Source organism: Berghia stephanieae, chromosome 10 (genome assembly GCF_034508935.2).
Source record: "Berghia stephanieae isolate SIO BIC M18660-M18661 chromosome 10, UCSD_Bste_1.3, whole genome shotgun sequence".
NCBI classification, from domain to species: Eukaryota; Metazoa; Mollusca; class Gastropoda; order Nudibranchia; family Aeolidiidae; genus Berghia; species Berghia stephanieae.
The window spans coordinates 14,742,436-14,758,063 of record NC_088369.1 but is presented as its reverse complement, the minus strand read 5'-3'; the positions used below and the strand labels follow the sequence as shown (position 1 = coordinate 14,758,063).

The 15,628-nt window shown below is 38.3% G+C and overlaps 1 protein-coding gene across 1 annotated transcript in view; it reads left to right on the top strand.

The window, feature by feature from the left end:
* The window catches only part of LOC144980584 (uncharacterized), a 38,039-nt gene that overhangs the window by 17,110 nt on the left and 5,301 nt on the right, over positions 1-15,628 (top strand). The window contains 8 exon segments of the mRNA XM_078928260.1: positions 1,444-1,568; positions 4,249-4,666; positions 5,264-5,306; positions 9,022-9,787; positions 10,379-10,493; positions 12,161-12,241; positions 12,848-12,976; positions 15,039-15,625. Coding sequence (XP_078784386.1) covers positions 1,444-1,568; positions 4,249-4,666; positions 5,264-5,306; positions 9,022-9,787; positions 10,379-10,493; positions 12,161-12,241; positions 12,848-12,976; positions 15,039-15,625 — 2,264 coding nt within the window.

Below are 15,628 nucleotides of genomic sequence, written 5' to 3'. Positions count from 1 at the left end.
AGAAACCCATAAAGTATAGAGTACCGGTATGATGAATAGGACAAGAAACCCATAAAGTATAGAGTACCGGTATGATGAATAGGACAAGAAACCCATAAAGTATAAAGTACCGGTATGACAAATAGGACAAGAAACCCATAAAGTATAGATTACCGGTATGATGAATAGGACAAGAAACCCATAAAGTATAGAGTACCGGTATGATGAATAGGACAAGAAACCCATAAAGTATAGAGTACCGGTATGGCGAATAGGACAAGTACCAATATGATGAATAGGACAAGAAACCCATAAAGTATAGAGTACCGGTATGACGAATAGGACAAGAAACCCATAAAGTATAGAGTACCGGTATGACGAATAGGACAAGAAACCCATAAAGTATAGAGTACGGTATGACGAATAGGACAAGTACCGGTATGATGAATAGGACAAGAAACCCATAAAGTATAGAGTACCGGTATGGCGAATAGGACAAGAAACCCATAAAGTATAGAGTACCGGTATGGCGAATAGGACAAGAAACCCATAAAGTATAGAGTACCGGTATGATGAATAGGGCAAGAAACCCATCAAGTACAGAGTACCGGTATGATGAATAGGACAAGAAACCCATCAAGTACAGAGTACCGGTATGTTGAATAGGACAAGAAACCCATAAAGTATAGAGTACCGGTATGATGAATAGGACAAGAAACCCATAAAGTATAGAGTACCGGTATGGCGAATAGGACAAGAAACCCATAAAGTATAGAGTACCGGTATGACGAATAGGACAAGAAACCCATAAAGTATAGAGTACCGGTATGACGAATAGGACAAGTACCGGTATGATGAATAGGACAAGAAACCCATAAAGTATAGAGTACCGGTATGGCGAATAGGACAAGAAACCCATAAAGTATAGAGTACCGGTATGGCGAATAGGACAAGAAACCCATAAAGTATAGAGTACCGGTATGATGAATAGGACAAGAAACCCATCAAGTACAGAGTACCGGTATGATGAATAGGACAAGAAACCCATAAAGTATAGAGTACCGGTAGGATGAATAGGACAAGAAACCCATAAAGTATAGAGTACCGGTATGACGAATAGGACAAGAAACCCATAAAGTATAGAGTACCGGTATGACGAATTTCTTTAGGCGGTCGGGATGAAGGCGTGGGTGAGGTCCTTTGACCTCACATGGTGGACAGGACGTCACCCTCTGTGTCTTCTATCACCTTATAATAATATCTGTTTTCCGAGTTGCTCGTCTTGGAATGGGATTGCTTGTTTTTTTTTCTTGGCCCTTTCCGGAGTCCTTAACTGAGAGGGAAACAATCAAATGTTTAGTATTTGTATATATTAGTTTTGGGAGATGATTTTTTTCCTCTGTTATGTATTGATGTATTTTCTTTTTGGCTATATTCTGTGAACATTGAATGTATTCATCTCAGGGGGATTATGTGCTGGTGTCTTGATGAGACTTTTTGGTGACCTCAAAGAGTCCCCTTTATCTTTCTTTTTCTGGGTACCTTTACCTTCAGTGCCAGTTGTGCCCATGTTACACTGTAGTAACTTAGTAATAAGCCTACATTAACAGAAAGAGGGGAGGGGGAGGAGTATTCTTGTACTAGCCTACCCCTCGGTTACCTTTTGCTGTAGGCTTACACGAGTATGATGTGGGCTAATGCATTGTATTGGAGATATTAAGTGCGGTTCCGCGCCCATTTCATAACCGTTTAGGCTCTAAAAAAAAAGTGCTGCGCTGAGAACCAGTCCGTGGGACCGGTCCCACGGTCCTTTAGCTGAGACCGGGACCGGTCCTAAAGTGGAGAACCGTTGGCGGTCCTAACTTCTTATCTCCTTTCAACGGTCCCAGCGATTCTCGCGCCATACTACTGCCCCAGCGATTCTTTGCCTCAGTTCTTTGCCTATCTTTTTTTAAATGAGGTTTTATATAGCGCAATATCCACTAAACGTGCTCAAAGCGCTTTAAAGGGGGTCCCTGTCCAACAGCAACATTTAACATGTAGGGCGGTACATGACGCCTGTTAGGCGATATTACAATTTTTTCGGACAGAGACAACGCTGTTAACGGCCAGGTACTCATTTTACACCTGAGTACGGTGAGGGAATGTGAGTAAAGAGCCTTCTCCAAGGACTCAACTATGCGCCGAGCGAGGCTCGAACCCAGGACCTTCCGATCCGAAAGCGAGTGTCATACCACTAGACCACATAGCCGCACATCTTCCACCAATCACCATCCATCCCACTTAATTAATCGTACCCACCCCCTTTGCTATACACTAAACGACACAGACGACCATCTCCCTCCACTCCGCAAACCGCCCTCTCGTGTGTGGGATGGGGGGGGGGGGGGGGGGGGGGGCAGGAATCGCATGACAATCATCAACGCCTTGAACGATTCCATTATACAGGGTAAATTTCAAAATTAACTACACCATAATGATCGCAATGACAATGATCTATGATGAAGGCAGCACCCCTCTTCTCTAATGGGTTATTGTTTGAAATGAATGTGACTACTAAAGTATGTGTGTGTGTGTGTGTGTGTGTGTGTGTGTGTGTGTGTGTTTCGAACCTAGCAAGTCCGATTTTTTTGTTTTCTTTTGTCTATCTTTTGTCACCACTCCTTTCTATCGCATTGTTGTCATTAAAAATAATACAATAATATTAAAATTTCGTTTGGTGTTTTAACTAATCAAATAATACGAGTTTCACATACATATTATATCTTCCTTCCAAAATAAGAGTTATAACGTCTGTATTTTTAAAAAGCCCAATAGAATATTTGGGGGCCGCATTAGCTCCGTTGATAGAGCACTCTCTTTATACGCAAAGGGCCAGAGATCAATCCCGGGTGCAGTCGAGCTTTTTTTTTCTGAACTCCCTGTCTACTCAGCAGTGAATGGGTAGCTGGGTTTGTTAGATCTGGCGAAAAGTACTTTGGGATAGACTAGCGTCCTATCCAAAGGTAGAAATATTTTTAAAAAAATAAAAATCCCAAAAATAAAAATTGAGCTTTTATATAGCGCAATATCCACTAAATGTGCTCAAAGCGCTTTACAAATGGTCCTTGACTAATAGCAACACGTAACATGTAGAACGAGACATGACGCCTGTTAGGCGATGTTACCATTTTTTTTCCGACAGAGACAACACTGTTGACGACCAGGTACTCATTTTACACCTGAGTACGGTGATAGGATGTGAGTAAAGAGTCTTTCAAGGACTCAACTAGGCGCCGAGCGAGGCTCGAACCCAGGACCTTCCGATCCGAAAGCGAGTGTCATACCACATAGCCGCACAAAAAGAGAAAAAAAAGAATGGAGACAACCCCCCCCACCTCCCAAAATAAAAAAATAAAATAAAAACAAGCTCTTCCTATACTTTTGGTCCAGCATGCCACAGACACAAAATATTAACAATCCCTTTTCCTTTCAACTCCCTACCCCATCAATCTTCGCAGACACACACACACTCACATAATTCTTGTCACTCCTGTGTAATAGCGCTATCTGCACAGCACACACTGAAGACCACGGTTTTCATCGTGTAACGGTCCCACCGGTCCCTCAAGAATGTTCAATGTCGAAAAGGACCAGTTCTATGAACCGGAACCGGTCCTTGCGGGTCTCATTTCCCAGGAACCGTAGAACCGTGGACCTTAAGCTTGCCTAGGACCGCCCCCACGCTACTAAAAAGGCACTGCCATAGCTGGTGAATTTTACCAATGACAAAGTGAGGTAAACCCCCCCCCCCCCCCCCCCCCAAAAAAAAAAAAAAAAGACAAAAAAAAACCAACGAAAAACAAAACATAACAGGGATTTTAAAAACTCGTTATAACCCGGTCCTTGTTATATCCGGACCTGTTATACATGGGTTCCACTGTATGTCTTAACCTACATAACTTCAGCTTTTTATGGCCACAGCTCAGTCTATGACAGTCCATGAAGGACCAATCAATCGGACAAACCGGGACTTTAGTCAGGATTTCAGTCCATAAATACTGATATCGTAGGACCCTTATCAAAGTTCCTTCCAGTAGAAATGGTCACAGTCTTCATATTCATCTCTTTCTTCCAGCTTGTTGTTGTTGTTCTTCTTCTTTCAGCTTATCCCGCATTTTGCAGGGTTGCCATAATGAATGCCCCATCTCCATGTATCTCGGTTCAGCTCATCATCTTCCTCCAGGCCCAGTTCTTTCATATCATCCTTTACCTTATCCCACCATCTAGTCATACAAATCGTTGCAGCGTCAAAGTAGTGAAATAAGGCAAGCAGAATGGACGCACATTAACAATGTTATAGAAAAAGGACTTGTAATTGTAACAAACAATACCAAGCCATTTTGGAACTACATAAAAAGCAAGAAAAACGATTCCATTGGCGTAGCCCCATTGAAAGAAAATGAAACCCTGTACATTGAGAGGAAGGATAAAGCAACGATCTTCTTGGATCAATTTAAATCTGTCTTTACCCCCCATGATCCACACGATACAACCACCCCACCGACATCACAGAGGTGTAACCAATCTCTTACTAATATCAACATAAACATCTCAGGAGTTGAAAAGTTGCTGAAAAACGTCGACCCATCTAAGGCGTCAGGTCCAGATAACATCTCCAACACAGTACTAGAGGAGTGTGCTGAGAGTTTGGCCCCCTCACTATGCATGATTTTCCAAAAATCGGTCGACATCGGGATGCTCCCTAATGACTAAAAAAGGCAACAAAAATAAAGCAGAGAACTACCGTCCAATCTCACTGACATCTGTAATATCCAAACTATTAGAACATATAATCTGTAAGAACATGATGAACCACTTTGAGAACAATGACATCCTAACTGACCTGAACCACGGGTTTCGCAAAGGATAGCCAACTCCTAATAACTGTAAACGACCTGTTGAGACTCCAGAATACCAACACTCAGGCAGACATCGGCATCCTCGACTTTTCCAAAGCATTTGATACTGTGCCCGACTAAAAACTCCTGCAGAAACTAGAAAATTATGGAATTCGTGGCTCTCTTCACACATGGCTTTGTAATTTCCCCACAAAACGGACCATGAAAGTAGTCCTAGGCTGCACGTCATCGGATGAATGTCCAGTCATATCAGGAGTACCACAGGGAACGGTGCTAGGACCCATACTATTTCTTTGTTTCATCAATGACCTACATCTACGAGTAAAATCTCAGATTAGGTTATTCGCTGATGAGTCTAATATACCGACCAATAAAATCTGCAGATGATCAAAAATTGCTACAAAAGGACTTGAATAGTCTCGAACAGTGGGCTAATGATTGGGGAATGATATTTAACGCAAACAAATGCTACATCCTCAGCACAGCTAAAAAGTACAATGAGACCTACAAGTTAAACAACACCGTCCTGAAACAAGTCGACGATAACCCATACCTTGGCATCACCTTCTCAAAGGACTTGAAATGGGGGAAACGCATTAACAAAATAGCCTAAAAGGCAAGCTGCCCCCTCGCGTTTCTCCGCCGAAATCTTAGCCACGCCCCAACGTCATGCAAACAAAATGCCTACCTCGCACTTGTGAGATCACAATTGGAATACGGAGCAGTTGTTTGGGATCCCTACCTGAAAGAGGATATTCAAAAACTTGAGAGGGTCCAGAGACAAAGTGCCCGGTTCATAACTGGGAACTATAAGAGCAGAACCCCAGGATGCATGACAAAAATGTTAGAAGAAAGAAATCTCATCAGCCTCCAACAAAGAAGAAAAGAAACCCGTCTGTCATTCACATTCAAGATTATAACAGATCAAATACCACCAATAAAGGCAGACTCCTTTTTCACGCCACGACCAAACAAAAGAAAAATCCGAGCACTCACTTTTGCCAACCACATAACCGAAAACCCCATTGAGAGATACGCCACAAACAATTCGAGCTGCTTCAAAATCCCACAGACAAGAACACAAAACTACAGAAATTCTTTCTTCATTAGAACTATCTCGGAGTGGAATGGGCTGGATGAACTGGTCATCATGGCACCACACCTAAACGATTTCAAGGCCCGACTGACATGGCCCGCGCCCAATGAGACGCCGCTGAAATACAACCAGACCATTGTTTTCTTCAGCGCCAACCATACAGATACTACTACTACTACTACTACTACTACTACTACTACTACTACTACTACTACTACTACTACTACTACCACTCTACTACTACTACTACTACTACTACTACTACTACTACTACTACTACTACTACTACTATTACTACTACTACTACTACTACTACTACTACTACTACTATTGTAATGTGAATTTGTAAGGACAATTAAGTAAGAGAGAGAAAGAGAGAGAAAGAGAGAGAGAGAGAGAGAGAGAGAGAGAGAGAGAGAGAGAGAGAGAGAGAGAGAGAGAGAGAGAGAGAGAGAGAGAGAATTAAAATAGTTTTAATGCGAATTTGTGCGATACTTGTATTTTGGAAAGATGATAAGATAAAAATAAAAGTGCTAAAACTACCATATTTATGGTTTGACTGAGGCAGCAAGTGCAGCAAGTCTCCCCAGCAATTTTCTTCGACTACTGGTTCTGAACTCAAATAGCAACGATTGATTAAATTTCTGGATATTTTGATTGGATATTGGTGAGCCACATGAACAGCAGGAACTGCGTGAGATGTTTCGCTACTGAATGAATAGGAGAGGAGTGGAGGCGGAGAATGGATTGTGTGTGAATCGAAGAAGAGGGAGGAGAAGAAGGCTTCTTGCGGCAGTTGCTAACCAAATTTAAACTCCCACGGTTACAACTGTAACTTACCTCCTTTTTATCGATTCCCAAAGTTGTGATACGTTTGGCTTATATCTCCTGTGGTTGTATTTTTGAACGTGGGAATTTTATTTCAACTTCATCGCAAGTTATTACAAATATAATAATTTATGGTAGATTTAGGTCTCCCTAGCCAAATTGGTCGATTTTGGCTAGGGAGACCAAAATCTTAGTCTCCCTAGCCAAAATAGCTCGCTTTGCCACCCCCTCCCCCCCCCCCCCCCCACCGGCGTAAAACTGTATTTTCGTTTATGGAACTGTTTCTTTATGTTAAAGAGGCGAGTTTTTTCGTCTGTTTATTCATTGCTTGCCTGTTTGTTTTTGTTGCTGTTCTTTCTTCTTTTCTTTTTTTTTTGGGGACTATTTTCACCGTACGGTGATAGTAGCCTGACGTTTATTTATTCAATTTGTCATCATACAGAACAAACCTTAATAGATTTGTGAAAGTTAAAAATTTCCTAATTTGACCATTGTTTTGATTCTCGGCCGCCATTTTGGTTTGTGAATTATTGAAAGGCAGTGCAAAGCAGTCCCAGGGTTTTTTTTTGTTTTGTTTTTTCTATTAGGGATAGTTAGAGGTTGTTTGTTTTTCCTATTAGGGGTAAAGGTATTCTATCTTAGGAGCGAATATTTGGCATGATGAGCTTTCGGAAGGCCTCCCAAAGCTATAATTTATAATAATACAGGCGGGATGGCGGATTCAGAATTGGTTACAGTTACCGATGAAGCTTTCCAATTTCGTGGCGGTGATGGGGTCTCAAACCCGCAACCTTTCTAGTACAACAATAACACCTGGCCGGGGAGGGCGTGGCTCTACTGTATGAGTACGGGCTATTCACAACTCGAGAAATAGTGATTTCAATCTCTATGTCTATCTTGAGCTGCTACCCCCGACTTCTTCAATATGACTAGGGAGACCAATATTTTGGTCTCCCTAGACACTTTTATAATTTCTTCTTCTTCTTCTTCTTCTTCTTCTTCTTCTTCTTCTTCTTCTTCTTCTTCTTCTTCTTCTTCTTCTTCTTCTTCTTCTTCTTCTTCTTCTTCTTCTTCTTTTTCTTCTACTACTACTACTACTACTACTACTACTACTACTACTACTACTACTACTACTACTACTACTAATACTACTACTTCTACTCTTACTACCTCTTGATTATTCCTTGCCTTGATTGATAAAAGTAAATAGGTCTACATTCTTTTCTTTTCCTTGTTTTTAACAGTTATCAATTTTTCATTCACTGATTCACCCTTCTTCCTTTCTCCTTGATTCATTGATTCTCTTTTTCTTCTTCCTCTACACTACTCCTGTTTGTTGTTGTTGTTGTTGTTGTTGTTGTTGTTGTTGTTGTTGTTGTTGTTGTTGTTGTTGTTGTTGTTGTTGTTGTTGTTGTTGTTCTTCTTCTTCTTCTTCTTCTTCTTCTTCTTCTTCGAGTTCTTCTTCGAGTTCTACTCAGTGTATGAATACATGTAGAATTGGTGTTGTGCTTTAATGTTATAGATCTGGTGTTTGTTGTCGATTAATGTTAAATTTATGTTCGATTGCAAAATTATTCTGTATTTCAGTCGCCTTTAAAGTTAATTTGATTTTTTGCTCAGTAGTATTCATGAATATCAAGTAGATGCCAGCTACATATTCAATCCGGAAATCGGTACCTGAAATCTTAAGGGAAATTGAGGCTCTTATTCACATGAGAGTGGGTTATCACCTGGCTGTTCTTTGCCAAATAGAAAAAAAAAAAGAGGGTCAGAGACAGAGTTAGAGTTCGCTCTGGCTCTAGAACTTTTATGATATAAAATGGAAGTGTTTCTTATATTATATATATTACCATTTTGATTGAAAACTTAGCAACGACTGTGAACAATAATTTTTTTCTATCTATTTTTGGGAAATGCTGTGCAACAATTAAAACCCTATCTCCATTGAGTATATTTCTTTTTGAATTTTGAAGATTCATACATAAACACCTTCATGGCTAAGGTCAACCATAACTTTGGAAAAAATTAATTCAAATTGATCATTTGGAACATCTGCGAAGTGTAATGTGAAAACAAACCACACAAATGATATGAACGTTGGCAGCTCAGTTACTCTCATCCTGATCATTGTCAATCTTGTATAGTAAAACTGACACTCATTGTCATTTTTTTCCCATTATCTCAACATTTCTTGTGGTGCTATGTTTCTTTTTTCAGTGTCCCTCTTTACATCCTGTTGAGAGAAGTAAAGATGGAAGGGTCTTGTAAAGCTGAAGTGGAAAAAACTGTGACGAATTCACATGAAGATTTCAGACATTTGAATGTCGGATTGGAAGATGTAAAAACAGAGAATTCCTTCCCATCATTTACTACCCTTGAAGATCTAATGGAAACCGAAACAACAGCAGAGACTGCATACCAATCTTCTGATGTCAGTGTTAAACTTGAATTGATAGAGGTGGAAAATATACCAGAGTCTCATCCAAAGTCCATGAATGTCAATGTTAAACTTGAAGATGAAGACATCAAGGCAGAGAACTCTTCCCATGACACAGATGTCAATGTTAGACTTGATGATGAAGACATTTTTAAGGCAGAGAACTCTTCCCATAACACAGATGTCAATGTAAAACCTGAAGATGAAGACATCAAGGCAGAGAACTCTTCCCATAACACAGATTTCAATATTAAACTTGATGATGAAGACATTATTAAGGCAGAGAACTCTTCCCATAACACAAATGTCAATGTAAAACCTGAAGATGAAGATATCAAGGCCGAGAACTCTTCCCATATAAGTGATGTCAGTGTAAGACCTGAAGATGAAAACTCTTTCTACACTTGTTCACAATTCACTGATGTCAATGTTAAACTTGAAGATGAAGATTCACAGAGCATTGATATTAGGGATGAAGTTAAACTTGAAGACAAAATATCAACAGAGCTTTTTTCTGTGACATCATCACATGGGACACAATGTCAGGTGAGATATTCTTTTTCATTTTCGTAGTATAGTCTCTGATGATGATGATGATAATGAAGATGATGTGATGATGGTAATAGTAATAACTGTAACAGTGGCAAAGGCGATAATAATAATGATGATGATGTTGAAGATAATGATGATTATTAAGTAAAAATAACAGAGATTAAAAACCATTCGTTATCTTAGAAGAATACAGGAGTCTCCAAAACACTTTGTGACTTTTCGTTGTCCTAGTCTGTCTGACCAATTGATCACTAGTTTTGAAAATGTGAAATGGAGGAATTGAGTTAACACAGACAAATAGCTAGAGGTGGCTAAATGAGTCAATAAAATGGAGATAAAGATAAAGGGAGTAAATCTGACTCATGAATGAACAACACAAAACAAAACAAATGACGTTTTGGCCTTTGGTCGTTTGTTTTGTTCATTCATGAGTCAGATTTACTCCCTTTATCTTTACTTCCATTAACACAGACAAGATGTCTTGATTTTGTTTGTAACAAGTTTTGTAGTGCCAGTGGTTGTCCAACATTGTTATAAAATCTATAGCTTTATTGTATTTTTTCATTCTCTTCCTGTATTCCCCAGGAACCCTCCAATGTCAACAAAGATGACCAGAGTTATAGAACTATTAGTGAGGAGCCTGTTCCTTCCAGTGGTTTTGGTTCAGAGATCACGTCTATGGTTTTGGAGACTAGACAAGGTAATTTTGTGATATTGTAAATGACTTGTGAATATTTGTCCATTTTGAGTATGGGCTTTCTCTTCTCTGATGTGTAGGGTGCCTAGTTTTCCCAGTCAATAGAGAGACAATGGATGGAGAGTTGGAAGGGGGAGGGGGGGGGGGGGGGGGAGAGAGCGATTTCATCCATAATTCTATCACAAGAGATACCTTCGAATAACAATTTTCTACGACCAAAGCCTTGGTAATATCAGGGAGTTGACAATTACTATTACTGTTACTGTCTTGTCTTTCCCCTCAATATCCTTTTCACATCATTTCCACCTCATCCCTCCCATTTCACCTTAAAGGTGCCAATTCAAAATCACTATATTTTACATACAAATAAAATAATATTTGCTTATCTGTTTTCAAGTACTAGATGTAAATTATTGTCAGCTACAAGTGTATGGAACAGCAATATTTCAATCTAGAGATGGATTGTAGTTTCTTCTTGACTTTTTTCATGAATAATTGAGAACTCTAAAAATAATGAGATTTCTCATTTGGTCTGCCAGTTATTGTTTCAATCGAGTCTCTTTTTATTTTCCCCAACAGCTACACAAAATCAGTGACAGAGTTGGGATGTCCCATAATACTGAGGTTACATTTTTATTTTTTTTTAAACTGTTGTCTTGTAAAACCCTGAGTCTTTACAAACATCATTCCTCACTCACTCATTTCCATGACCAGGGGTCATCTGAGGAGGACTCCAGGGATGCAGCCTTTACAATCCAGTGCCACTCATTTCAACCATTTACCTTTTCTATCAACTCGTTTAGCATCAGTCTTGTCCAATCCTTGATGTTTTTCTGCCACATTTTCCTTTGTCTTCCTCCTCTCTGTTGACTTTCCGCCTTGCATTGCATAACTCTTGCAAGAACTGTCATGTTCAGTCTTTTTGGGTGCATTCTTATTTATTTATTTATTTCTTCTTCTTCTTCTTCTTCTTTTTCTTCTTCTTCTTCTTCTTCTTCTTCTTCTTCTTCTTCTTCTTCTTCTTCTTCTTCTTCTTCTTCTTTTCTTTCTTCTTTTCTTCTTCTTCTTCTTTCTTCTTCTTCTTCTTCTTCTTTCTTCTTCTTCTTCTTCTTCTTCTTCTCTCTTCTTCTTCTTCTTCTTCTTCTTCTTCTTCTTCTTCTTCTTCTTCTTCTTCTTCTTCTTCTTCTTCTTCTTCTTCTTCTTCTTCTTCTTCTTCTTCTTCTTCTTCTTCTTCTTTTCTTCTTCTTCTTCTTCTTCTCTTCTTCTTCTTCTTCTTCTTTCTTTCTCTTCTTCTTCTTCTTCTTCTTCTTCTTCTTCTTCTTCTTCTTCTTCTTCTTCTTCTTCTTTTCTTCTTCTTCTTCTTCTTCTTCTTTTCTTCTTCTTCTTCTTTTCTTCTTCTTCTTCTTCTTCTTCTTCTTCTTCTTCTTCTTCTTCTTCTTCTTCTTCTTCTTCTTCTTCTCTTTCTTCTCTTCTTCTTCTTCTTCTTCTTCTTCTTCTTCTTCTTCTTCTTCTTCTTCTTTTTTTCTTCTTCTTCTTCTTCTTCTTCTTCTTCTTCTTCTTCTTCTTCTTCTTCTTCTTTCTTCTTCTTCTTCTTCTCTTCTTCTTCTTCTTCTTCTTACTTCTTCTTCTCTGTCTTCTTCTTATGAATTTTGCTATCATTATTCTAACAGAATCACAACATTTGAAGGCAGAGAATGAGACTCATCAACAATCGAGATTAAGGACCCAAGTATGGGAGATTCTAGAGAAAAGTGAGTTGATTTTAACATATACAGAAGAGTGAAGGAAATATTTCTTCACAATATTCTGCAATAATCAAAAACAACAAAGAAAAAAAAACAAAAACCTTTTTATGATGCCATGTCTTGAACATGACAGTCCCAAGTCCATAGAATACTCAGAGCAGAAGGTCCTACTTAAATGGCACATGAAAGCTGGTGTTAGATACTATTTTTAGATTCTTTGCTACATCGTACACTCTGCTTAATGACGCACTAACCCGAACTCCAGAGGGTGTGCGATTAAGCGGAGTCGCCTGTATATCTACCCTCCACTGTAGTTTTGCTTATTATTCAGCTGTCGACAAATATGGGGATAACCCTTGAATCTCTTTTGATGAAATTGTTTGTGATACACATCAGCCAATAGACATCAACTTTTCCATAGAGATTAAGAACGAGTGACAAAAGTATCTATGAGAGAAAACATTCTTAACACATGATAAGATGTGTAGATATAGCTATTAAATCTAAACAAGATAAACTTCACATCATGATGAGATAGTTAATCATAATTTCAAATATAATCAGCTTATGTATGGAAAGACCTCCCTTGCTTTCTTTGTGTATCAATTTCAGCTGGCTATGCAAGTCTTGCTACAGAATCGATTGTGACTCAAATGATAGAGATGTTGATGAATGACACACTGGAGACAGAGGAACAGCTAGCAGCTCTTCTGGGAGTCAAACCTGACACACAATCCAATGGTAAAGATTTCACATTTACAATGATATTTATTTGATAATTTAATCAAGTTATGTGTTAAGTGTAAGAGATCAACTGACCATTTAACACTCACGACAACTTGATTAACCAGTCATTGAGCTATGAGTGGGTCATAAAATTACCTCTCTTCACTGGAGGAAATGAAAAAAATTTACTGTTTACATCCCAAAAGCATATTGTCAACCCATTGCGTCCAAATTTTTTCATAGTGATGAACAGTAACAATTGCCTGCTACCCTTTGATTAGATTCCAAGTATCCTTCCAGACCTAGGGCTCGAGAATATTTTCTGTACCATCCGGTTTTTGTAAAACAGCTATGCCTGATGTATCCCTGCGTTTAAATTTGATGTATTTCCAGAAGAGATTTGTTATGCCACCGTTCAGGTTTATATTAGAATTGGACTCAGCTTTGATCATGTCAGTGACGTATTGGTCATGCTCTCTCTTAAGTTGTGTGTTTCTTTCCTTACGAAGAGCTCCAAAATTGTCTCAGTCCTGTTTTTTGTTGGACTGTTTTGGAAAAAGAATTAACACACCATTACTGTATTTATTTTAAAGTTTGAGTCATATTTTATTGCAAACAATGAAGAGATCAAAGAAAATCTGCATTCTGAGATAACTGTTTGGTCAATCATTATCGGTATTCAAAATTCGTAATGTCACTTAAAATATAAGCCTACATGCAAAAAATGACGGCATCACATGTTGTAACTTTGGAGGAATTTGCAATAATTGTTGGCGTGGTAAGGCCCGCGGGACCAGTTTTTATTAACATTGACAAAACAAACAAAACATTGTAGTGTATTCCTCTAAGAGGGTTCTTGTGCGTGTGTCTGGATGAGACTTTTAGGTGATCTGAACTGAGTACACTGATAGTGTGCTCCTGGAATCTACATCTGTTCCCTATGTAAACCATTCCCCTTTGTCTTACTTTTTCTTATGTCATTTCAATTGTAAATCTAGAATGTTTTTTACTATCCAATTTTCTTCCTCTTTACTGGCGCTGATATGACAGATGTGTCACAGGCGCTGTAAAACCCTTTAAAACAAACAAAATTCCTCCTCCTCCTCCCACAAAAACACTACTACACTACTACTGCTACTACTCTACTACTATACTACTACTACTACTATTATTATTATTACTACTTCTACTACTACTACTACAACTACTACTACTACTACTACTACTACTACTACTACTACTACTACTTCTATCACCACATAATATCACATTTTCCAAGATTTTGTGTTTACTTGCTTACACTTACATTTATACCTTGGTTTTTATTAATGCATATCAGCCAAGATTCGTCAAAAAAAAAAAAAAGCTGCGTTCTCATTGGTTCAAGCAGGAATCGTTTTTATAAACTTTGAGTACTCATACTCGGTATCTTTAGTATCAGATATCTACGAAACCTGCCGAAAATCGCCAAAATGATGTCGTTATTCGGAGGTTTTATCAAAAAGTGCGTCGTTATTTGGAGGCTATTTTTACTGATCTTATATAGAAAAAAAATCGGGACCACGGGTCAATGTCGTTATCAGGAGGTTGTCGTTATTCGGAGGTGTCGTAATCGGGAGGTTCCACTGTATCATCATCACCATCACCTTCATCATTGTTCGTCATCGTTATCATAATTTTGAAAAATGTATTTATTTGTTTATATATTTATTCATTCATTTATTCATTAATTTATTTTTGTAAGGCCTATTTCGTAGTTTGAACAGTTAACTAAATATTATTTATTATGGTGTCAAATTATTTGACAATGGTTTGTGTAATGAAACTAATGAGAAAAAGATGTGAAAGTTTATCTTTTGATTTGTAAGCTCGAAATTTGAGAAATCTCAACATTTGGATGTTCTCATTCATAGTTAGGATATAGTTTAGTTCTTCTGTTGCTGCAGACATCTCCCAGTCAACAATCTATGTTAATTATGCCTATCATGCATTTCTATCAGTGGGGTTGATTTCTCACTTCAATAAATGTTTAAGTTAATTGTTTCCTTGAGCTAAGAATTCTCTTATCAATTTACAGATAACAACGATGTTGATGGCTGTGATCAGTATTTGAATGATGGACTTCATGAAGACTTAAAAGTTGAAATTGATGTCGATGAAACTACGGACAGTTGTGTGGAATGGCACAAGCCTGGCACTGATGTCCAAACCAATCACGATACAATTTCAATCTTCAAGTCATCCATTGATGTTCAAAAAGAAGATAAAGCCCATGAGAAACCTAAAAATATGTCTCATAAATGTCATATTTGTGGGAAAGTATGTACTTGTAGATCAAAACTTTTAATACATACACGAAGCCACACCGGAGAAAAACCATTCAAATGTTTGACCTGTGGAAAAGCATTTATCAGCAGTTCAAGATTAAAAGAACACATGACAACTCATACTGGTGAAAAACCATTTTTATGTATGACCTGTGGAAAGGCGTTTAGTCTGGTTTCAAATTTAAAAAGACACATGAGAAATCATACAGAAGAAAGACCATTCAAATGTTTGACCTGTGGAAAAACATTTATCAACAGTTCAAGTTTAAAACAACACATGACAACTCATGCTCCAAAATCATTCATATGTTTGACCTGTGGAAAGGCGTTTAGTCGGGTT